Source organism: Psammomys obesus, unplaced genomic scaffold, assembly GCF_907164565.1.
Source record: "Psammomys obesus unplaced genomic scaffold, mPsaObe1.curated_primary_1811, whole genome shotgun sequence".
Lineage (NCBI taxonomy): Eukaryota > Metazoa > Chordata > Mammalia > Rodentia > Muridae > Psammomys > Psammomys obesus.
This window is the reverse complement of record NW_026592510.1, coordinates 24,047,079-24,057,754: the sequence shown is the minus strand read 5'-3', so window position 1 is coordinate 24,057,754 and position 10,676 is coordinate 24,047,079. Positions and strand designations below refer to the sequence as shown.

Here is a 10,676-nt window from a genome sequence, read left to right as displayed (position 1 = left end):
GCAGGATTGGGAGGGGAAGAGGGTGGGAGCTACGGCAGGGATACAAAGTGAATACATTGTAATAATAAAAAATTATATTAAAAAACTACTTAGGGTTTAATAGGAAAAAATAATTATACCAATAATATACCCTGAGGTCCAGTCCACTAAATGAGAATTATTTCCATTGAAAGTAAGCACCAATAATAAGCCTCTCTATTTGAAACAAAGATGTCAGTTTCAAATGACATAGTCAAGTTTATCAAAACACCATAAAGAATTCAACAAGTATAATAAATATATAAAAAAACAACTGAGCACTTGCCAGGCATGCTAGTCTATACTTTTAATCCCAGAACTCAGCAGGCAGAGGTAGGAGAATCTCTGAGTTTAGGAACAGCCTGGTCTGCATAGCGAATTCCAAGATAGCCAGAATTACATGGTGAGGCCCAGTCTCAAAGAAAAAAGTGACATTTATTGATTTGGATTTATTGATTGTGGTGGCTTGAAAGAGAATTACTTCCTATAGTCCTTTGTTTGAATTCTCGGTCCCAGTTGGTGGAAGTGTTTGGGAAGGAGTAGGAGGCTAAGCCTTGTTGGAGCAGGTATGTCACTGGGAAGTGGGCATGGAGGTTTCGGAAGTTCATCCCATTCTCCTACTCTTTCTCTGCTTCTTGCTTGTGGATCCAGGGTGAGCTCTCAGCAACTGCTCGGTGCCATGCCCACCTGCCTGCTGCCATGCTTCCCGCCATGACGGTCATGGACCCAACTACACTCTACAACCATGACTCCCTCCACCCCTGACAAAAAATAAATGCTTACTTTCATAAGTTGCTCTGGCCCTGGTATCCCTCCTTAGAAACAGAAAAGTAACTCAAAGAATTCCGTTTTCAGTTTTCCCCATACCTGCATAGAATCTGTAGAGGGCATCCCACCGGCACTTACTTAGACCCATGTGCTGTATTGTAGGATTCTGGGGAGAGTTCGGGGCTGGACTTTGACGCTAACAACCAGCGTGCTGTCTTTCACTTTGTTAGTTGTAAGTCATTCTCATGTGATCTGGGCCGGTTAGAATGAGTTTGTCCCAACACACGTGTACTCAAAAGCACAGGATTTCATAGTAAAGATATACCAGATCATTTAAATTCACAGATGAATTAGAACCCTCCTTTCAAGCCCAAATCCAAGCTGAGATAAGCAAACTCTTGAGTGTGTTTTATACTTTAATGTGGGAGGAGGAGGCATTATGCAGCCCGATTTACAAGCAAACACTCATACAGTGACAGCTTCATTGGGAATTCGGCCTTCAAGTAGAAAGTTCTGGTGACAAGTCCCCTTAGAGTTAATTCAGTAAAGCATTTAAACGTGACACAATAGAGCTATACTATCCCAAATCCCAGAAGGCATTTAAACAGGTTAACCAATGTAACTACTGGTCTTGAAATGGGCAAAACAACGGTGTGGCTGAAACCCAGCCCCAGGCTAGTGTGCACCATTTGCTTCTGTGTCTTGGGGAACAAAGGGAATCCTAACAGAGGAGTTGCTGATCCAGTGTCTCACCAGCAGTTGGCTCTGCGGGTTAAAGAGAACACAGTTAAAATCACTTGCATAGACAGCTAACCCAGCATCTTTTCCAGAAGCCCCAGACGTTCAGCCTGAAGCTGTCGGAAGAATCAAATCTCTGTCCTTAAACATCATTCTCTGACATTACCCACGTGTACCAAATATACAAATATTTAACTGGATCATTTAAAGTTATCGTCAGCTAAATTTTTCCTAAACAATTGTTTTCTGGAGACATGGACATCACGTATTTAGGTCATCTATCCCTACTTAGGAAGACTGTTATATTTCTAAAACAGAGTTCATTTGCTCATGACAGGCCGCCATCAAGGCCATGGTCTGTGTACAAGTTTTATGACATGCTTTTAAAACAAACTCAGAAAAAAACAATCTTGCTAAGATACTTATCTGCAGATATTACCTAGGGGAGAAAAAACACCCACAAATAACAAATTCTTCAAAGTTTTCAAAATTTGCTGATTTCCCTACGTCTATTACTCCCAAATCATATATGTATATTCTGAGATGCTTTTCTGTAGATGTTAAGAAATCAGAGACCTACAGTTGGCTATCTATGAAAGCAATTTCTCGTCACAGGCTCTATTGAGAACAATTTAGTGCTTGTGATAAAAATGTAAGGAACTAGTCTTGTTTTTGTAAATTGAACCAAAGTACTGTCTGTTACAAAAGACAAAAAAACAAAACAACAACAACAATAACAAAACAAAAAAACAGTGCCCAAGCCTAGAAGATTATAAAACGCAAGCATGTTAAACACACAGAACTCCAGTGGGGATTTACACAGGTCCTTCACTGAGATTTTCATTAACAAATTGCCATGAACCATGAAATGCTGGATGGACCCCTCTTACCTTAGGAGAACTGGTAAAATTAGGTGCACATGTTTTACTTTTCAAGGAATCTGCTGCCTGTTGTCCTACCACATGCGTGCCAACACTGAAAGACCTCACACTATACCAATTTATTCCAAAAGGCTTTACAGGCGGCAATTTAGGCCTAAACGCAAAGAGAAAAAGAGCAGAGTATCGACAGCTGTACAGACAATCTCAGAGAACACATAAATACTTTAGTGGCTTGTGTGCGACTTTTAAAACTGATTGGAGAGAAATGGAGACTATCTTAGTGAATATGAATATAGTTTATAATACAATCTTAAGTTAATACTTACCAAGATAATATTGATGCAGAATTGGCCTTAGGATTCCAAAATGAGGACTTCAAACAGTATGTCATGCAACAAATACTCTATCTAGAACTCAAAGACTATGATTCCACACCAACTGCAACTATCCTATGCACACACACACACACACCACAGCAGTAGCAGCAACCTAGTATCGGTGGGGTTGACGTAAAAAATAGACTTCCGTGTAGAAAACAAGTCTACTGTCAAACTCAGCCTGCTGGAAAGGAGCACTGTCTGATTAAAGTGTTAAAAGAGTTCGGCGCCATCCCGGCCCACCGAATTCTACGTTAGGAGTTACAGCCTTTGAATGAGAGTAAGGCACCCTTTGTACACACCCCATTGCCTGTAACTGCTCTGTAGCTGAAGTTCGCAAATAAGAACTAAACATGGATTAATCACATGAGAGATAAACACAAGGTTCTCACAGAAAAAAAAAATACAGCATCTGTTACTGCAGCCACTGGGGTTGAGGAGAGGCGGAGAAAATGGTTCTCGGGCTAAAGAGACTGGGCACATTTCTGTCACTGTTCCAGGGAGTGTGCGGGTATCCTACTAGTTTGAAGACATTTTGTATGACTGGAGATGCATACCTGTTCCTCAGAAAAACAAAGCCCACCCCCAGCATGGATGTAGGGAGGGGGTGGGCTGCAGTTGCCACTTCATGCTTCATCTATGGAAGACCAGGAAGAACAGATTGCCAAAGACGTCAGAAACACAGATATCATCTGACGCCTGAGAAACAGCTGGATGCTGGCTTTAATGTGTTTTAAGGTTTCCATGTGTAGGGCTGTACAATGCCTACAACTTCACTGAGAGGAAAGCTTACAGGACATGCTTACAGAATGAAGACAATGCGTGGTGATTGAAGAAGGCTGTCGCCACAGCAGCTGGAGCATCAGAAATGGTCAACGGTGCTACAGTCCTATGATCCATGTCTTCATGTGATGTTTCATCTTCATCGCTAGTGTTATAATACACCTTAAACATCAGCTATCATCAAAAAAACACAGGACTGGGAGCCAGAGAAACGGTTCATTGGTTGAAGTCATATACTGCTCTTGCAAAGAGGCCGAGTTTGATTCCCAACACCCACATTGGATGGCTCACATTTACCTGTAAGCCTATCTCAAAGGAATCCAACACTTCTGGCCCCACAAGGACCGGAACACATGATGTAGAGGCACATAATGAGAAACACATGTACATGAATAATTAAAATAAATATTTTTTAAAAATATAAACTTTGAAGAAATGTCATTTAAAGCTCAGAGGCACCTCAAGGGAACCCTAAGTGTTTGTGATGAATCTTTAGCTATCATCCATCTAAATCATGTGTATTCCCCAAAGCAGCAGTAAATATAATGTCGTATGACAAAGGCCATATTCTAAAACTGCACTGTAAGCAGACAGACATACTGTCACTGAGGCCGGGGGTATCTTGTTTGGCTAAAGAACTCAATTTTAGCTTTGTAGAAAGATAAATGCTACGTGTGATGCTCCAGGTTACTGTGTTGGACAGGATTATGGGGAAGTAACTTAAAGTTTGAAGAACACAGAACTATTCCAGTCTGATCCTTCCCACCCATCAGGAAACATGGGGTTAGAGTGACAATCTGTGGAGAAACATCGTGAAATGACTGAAAACGACATTGCTTAAGTCACAGGGTAACCTAAGAGTAGTCTAGACGCCATGACATTGACACAAAGATCAAGTACCTCAGTGGAACGGAAAAGAGAATGTAGAACACAGGACATATTTGATAAATACTTATAATTGTGTATTTACAGATTTGATTATACATGAAATTTCTGCAAATAAATGTTGGGTTTCCAAATTACAGGGGAAATGATTATGCTTTTAATTTGAAATGATAGGGAACCACATACATAATAAAGTTTAAAACTGGCCAGCGGGATGGCTCAGTGAGTAGTGCTTGCCACCAAACCTGACCACCTGGGTTTAACCCCAGAGACCAGCATGGTAGGAAAGTGACTCTTTCACATTGTCCTCTGACCCCTACATACATGTTGTGGTAATAGTATACTTGCACACACCCACACCTACACACACAGATGCACACATTCATACATACACATTGAGTGTATTTTTTTAAGTTAAATGATAGAATCTAGGTGATATGAGACTTCCCTACAAATTCCTTTCAATTCTTCTGCACACTTGCAATCTTTCCTAACAATCAGATGTTTTAGGAACCATAGCTGTGCAAGAGGCATCCTCTGTGGCATTTCCATACATACACTTGTCCGCAAAACACCCACCCATCGACAGAAAAATTTAAGAATGCGTAATTAGAATAGTTGTCTACCCACACCTACCTGTTCACGAAGCAGACCACCTGGAAATTATGGGTAAGATCCAACACCGGTCTATACCTGATCTCGGATAATACGAGAACATAATTTCCCTGGAACACCTGAAATGATGAGGCATGGAATTGTTTGTGTGGTTCAATAAAATGAATATATTCTGTCAGTTCTAGAAATATGGAAAATTTTAATTTTACATTAATTTTGAAGAAATGAAAGATATGAAAAGAACATTTGCCTCTGTCTCCACAAACAAACAGAAAAATAAAAGACAACATTGGGAGCTTTTTCAGTTTTATTATCTCCATATTATTAAGTATAATGTATTATAATTATTCACATGTAGTGTGTGTGTGTGTGTGTGTGTGTGTTGCCTACATGGCCGTGCAGTGCTCTTGGAGGTCAAAAGATGGTTCCAGACCCCCTGGAACTGGAGTTACAGACAGTTGTGAGCCACTGTGTTAGTGCTGTCAATCAAACCCTTGTCCTCTGGAAGACTCTTAACCGCTGAGCCATATCTCCAGGCCCAAAGTCAAAAACTTTAAGTTATGTTTTCTCTTTCCAAAATAGTTCCCCATTCATACTCTTCTATTTACACTGTGGACATCATACAAATTTGACAGAAAAAAAGTGTGAATAAATAGAGAAGATGTAAGCCATGACTGTAGACTTTTACAAAACCTGGTAGAGTAAATGTCATCACTAGATGCCTATGGACCAGACTCTCTTCAAGATACAATCACATGAGTTATAACTGTGCTGAACGTTTGTAATAATAATAATAATAAAAAAGAAGTCCTGATGCTGGCAAGATGGTTCAGTGGGTAGGATACTTGCGTAGGGTGGCAAGGCCATGAATTCAATGCCCAACAGGGTAAAGGGGAGAAGAGAGAGAAGAAGGGATTATGAGACTGTGTATCCACAAAATATGCAGGAGTAAAGTGAAATCATTGTACCACTTACAAATCTGCTGATCTCACAGGACACGAGAGGATAAGAAAACTCATAGTTGAAGCTCAGGATTCTGGTTACAGAGCAGTTGCTCCCCAGGTGGATGTCATCAGCTCTCACTTCCGTGTCATTACCAAATGGTTTCCTTGGCGTTCTCACTATCAGCCAGTCATCAGAACACACCGAAGTCATTGCTGTAAATAAATAGATAGATAGATAGATAGATAGATAGATAGATAGATAGATAGATAGATAAATAAATAAATAAATAAGGTACACCTTATTGGGCTTTGGTGGGAAATGTATCTTTGCTACTGCAAAAATAAATAGTACAACGCTGCCTTATGAAGAATTTGACAGACACAGGTGGCCAGCTCAGTACTGACCATTTTAGAATTGAGCTTTTGGAGTAGGAATGAAACCCACCCAACAGTCCTTTGCCTAATAACATAATTATTATGATACAATCGCTATGGCCAGGTCCAAAAAGAAATAACAATTGTCCGTTTTTCTTTTTCTCTAGTCCAAGTTGCTGTGAACTAGGAAACTCAATGATGGACACATTTACCTTTGAAACTAAACCACTCATGGGCAGGCTACACCGCATGCTTGCCTTTCTCCTCACATTGTTTCGTGTTCTACTATTTGTGCTGCAGCTCCTGAGTCAACACACCATAGCTCTCCTACTGAGTACAAGGAGTTCCCTAGACAGGTAATCTATTCATTTTCCGGATGAAAATGGTGCACTCAAAACTTTCAGTCGCAAAGCCTGTCCAGTCTGGGACATACTTGTGCCTACCACTAACACAGCCAGATCAATGCTCAGAGAGATGGCTAACTGCTGGATCCAAGCATTGCTAGAGACTACACAGTTTTTTCCCAATCCACCGAAGGGCCATATCTTAGAGTTAAAAGTGGCAATGAGAACACCACGAGTAAATTATTTTCTATGCACAGGTATTCTATTTTTTCATGGTGTTGGTAAATTACCCAAGGGCTTGCTAATCAAAGTCAGGTCTGCGGGTGGATAACAGCAGCTGAACCTGGGCATTTCTACCCTGCTTAATCGTCTCACACGTGTTTAGAAGATCCAGATATCTCTCACACATTTATTTTAGTACATCCAATATAAGGGGCACCAAGAACGTCAAGATGACTGAAGACTATAACAAAAGCAGTTAAAATGTTACGTAGAGAAAAACAGATGAAGGCAATCACTGCACATAGATGTTAAGTTTCATAACATTAGTCTTTTTTTCCAGCAAGGATTGCAACCTTTGTGTGCAGCAGGCATGAAAGATCAAAGGTGGGGGGTTATATTTAAGAAAATAAAATAGATCAGTAATACCATTGGAGCAGGAAGTAAGTTTCCAACCTGTTTCATTCACATGTTTTCTCATGCTAATCTATGAGACTCAAAAAAAAATTTAATTTCCAACCACACCCCACTATTTCCATCTTGAGGAATGGTGTAGAAATATTACTCACTTGACAAAAGGAAAAGTACCTTCTGGCACATGAACCTCAGAATGAGAACAATCAAGCAGACTCGTGTATATCCAGCTAGACTGGGACCAACAGCTCCACCCTTCCCAAAGATAGCAAATGTGATCATGAGAAAAAGCAACCAAGGTTGCATCAAGTTTGTTACAGAGAACTTGCTGCTTGCCTCGCACCATGAGAGCCACAGAGAGTCAATGACTGCCTCCAGGTGTCAGAAACCAAGAGAGTGTGAAACATGCCTGTGGTTCAAGCTGCTTTCTAACAACAGTTTTGGGGAAAAGAGAGAATTCAAAAACGTGCTTTAAAGCACTTCAAAGCAGAAGCAAAACCCTCTAGGACAGTGATTCTCTACCTGTTGGTCATAACTCCTTTGGTTGAACAATGCTTTCACAGGGGTCACCTACCACCACTGGAAAACAGAGATTTACATTGTAATTCATAACAGTAGCAAAACTACAGTTATGAAGTGGCAACAAAAACAATTTTATGGTTGCGGGTCACCACGGCATGAAGAGCTGTATTAAAGAGATTCAGCATTAGGAAGGTTGAGAGCCACTGCTCTAGGGCCTGGTTTGCCCGCTTGGCTACGGATGCTCAGAGGATGGCCTTCTTGTTGGCTGTATGTAGTGGAATGGTTGGGAACAACCCTGACCATCCACTAGAGTGTAAAGTAAAGGTGGGATGGCTCCAGTGTCCTACAGAAACAGGAGAAAGCCATAGGCAAATCTTCACACCGCCATGAGACACAGCTAATGGGCCGCCAGGCTAATGCAAGCCAGAGACCTTCTCTCATACCACAGGGATACCAAGACATGGGTGTTCTCTAGTCACTGTTTCTCTTATCTTCTTTTATTGTTGCATTCTTTTATTTATGGGGAAAGGGGCACTTACACGTCACCTTTTACATATGGAGGTCAGAAGACAACGCGCAAGAGTCAGTTCTCTCCTTTCACCACATAGGTTCCACAGAGACTGAACTCAGGTTGCCAGGCTCAGCAGCAAGCACCTCAACCCACTGAGCCAGCTTACCAGCCCAACTATCATCTTATTTTAAGGCATATTACACATCCCGAGTAATATTTCACTCATGCCTGGAGTTCAAGTGAGTGGCTCACCCAGTCAAGTACCGGAGTTTGGGGGGAAGGTATCTGTCTCTAGAGCCTCATTGTATAAAAGAAGCAATTTTGTAGCCCAACTGCAATTTTCATTCTGTGGAGCATGCTCCCTTTGCAAGTTCACACACAGGCACATCCTCTGGCTGACAAAGCCCTTCTTTGGCTTTCTCAAATTACGTAAACCCAAGTTATTAAAAACAAAACAAAACATGGGACTAGTTAATAAATAAGCCTTTCAAAAGAGGCAGTTGATGATATAAACTGAATCTGAAGAACCATCAAATTGTTTGTAATAAAACAAAAGACCTTGGACACAGACTCAACACACTAACTTCCTTTAAACTAAGCTTAACTGGAAACACCACCAACCCTCACTGTTTAATGATCAGTGAGGGAAAGAAAAAGATCCCTCAGAAGTGTCTTGTCTCTTTAAATCGACATTTTCCAGATATTTCTTATTTATACCTAGCTCAAGTCCAGAAACATTCCAAAACAACAGACAGAGGAGGGAGAACCCGCCTGACATGGCTGTAAGCTCCATGACGCTGAACTCTGAAGCACTGCAGCCCAGGAGAACCAACCAACAGGAAACAGGACATGGCGTCCTTCAGAATTTATACACCTCTGGCTAGCTCAGCTGTCTGCAGTTACCCTCTGCTTAGATGGGGCTGGGACTGGAGACTCTTCAGCAGCCTGCTGTTGCTCATTGCCTCACATGCAAGTCTGTTAGATTGAAAAATACCAGGTTTCACAGGATCGATCATAAACTGCACTCCAGCAAGATTTCTAGGTAGTTCACTACACACACATTAAATCTGACAGGCATTCATCTGAGCACACACCTAGCCTAGACTACTAGTGTTTATTTTTAAAATTGCCTTGGTATTGGAAATTACAGCACAAATAAATATAATAGATCCACCCAGCACCTCTCTGTATGTAAATGTCCTTGGGTGTCGCTCCACAGGCTCCTCTCCTTCTTGTTACTTACGTCTAAAGGAACGAGATTGATGAGTGAGAGGAAGCTGATGCAGGTGGCATGTTTCTGATTGGCTCTTTCTCTCGTCCACTCAGCTCAACCTCACAACTCAACTATGTTCATAGCAGCTGTATTCATAATAGCCAGAATCTGGAAACAACCTAGCTGTCCCTCAACCGAGGAATGGATAAAGAAATTGTGGTGCATTTACACAGTGAAATACTACTCAGCCATTAAAAACAAGGAAATCATGAAATATGCAGACAACTGGATGGAACTAGAAAAGATCATCCTGAGTGAGGTATCCCAGAAGCAGAAAGACACACATGGTATATCCTCACTTATAAGTGGATATTAGCCATATAATATAGGATAAACATACTAAAATCTACTGACCTAAAGAAGCTAAACAACAAGGAGAGCCTTAGGGAAGATGCTTAATTCTCATTCTTAGGGAGAACAGGATAGTCTGTCTGTCTGTCTACCTGTGTGTGGAGGTCAGAAGACAGCTTATAGAAGTTGATCTCTTCCACCATGTGGGTCCCATGGACTGACCTCAGATCATTAGGCTTGGTAAACGCCTTTACTCGCTAAGCTACCTCCTACACTGTAAATAAACATGGTAAATATCGTCTACCACTTTCGTAGATGTGATAGTAAATTTCTTGGCAGTTTGGCTGGGCCATCAGGTGCCCCAATATTTGAGAAAAATCCTATTCTGGGTGTGTTTTGGAGGTTCTCTCTCTGTGAGACTAACATTAAATGAGTAAGACACATGTCCCCGCTCCTCCCCTCCCTGCCTGACCACAATCCGTGACATTGTGCTTCTCCTTGAATGTGGGCCAGAACCTGCAATGTGCACTGTCTCTTGGTTCTCAGGCTTTGGACTTGGGCTAGACCATTGCTGTCACCTCTCCTGATTGCCAGCTTACTAACATCAGTTCAGGAATTTCTGAAACTCCATAATCACACGAACCAACTCATTTCATATTACTATGCACATTACACACACACACACACACACACACACACACACACACACACACACACA

The 10,676-nt window shown here is 41.3% G+C and overlaps 1 protein-coding gene across 1 annotated transcript in view; it reads right to left on the bottom strand.

The window, feature by feature from the left end:
* Positions 1–1,189: 1,189 nt before the first annotated feature.
* Oosp4b (oocyte secreted protein family member 4B) overlaps positions 1,190–10,676 on the bottom strand; it is a 14,218-nt gene continuing 4,731 nt past the window's right edge. The window contains exons 2-5 of the mRNA XM_055614113.1: positions 6,041–6,222; positions 5,087–5,184; positions 2,415–2,559; positions 1,190–1,551 (exon numbers count right to left, since the gene is read on the bottom strand). Coding sequence (XP_055470088.1) covers positions 1,462–1,551; positions 2,415–2,559; positions 5,087–5,184; positions 6,041–6,222 — 515 coding nt within the window. The 3' untranslated portion in view covers positions 1,190–1,461. The remainder of the gene's footprint in view (positions 1,552–2,414; positions 2,560–5,086; positions 5,185–6,040; positions 6,223–10,676) is intronic.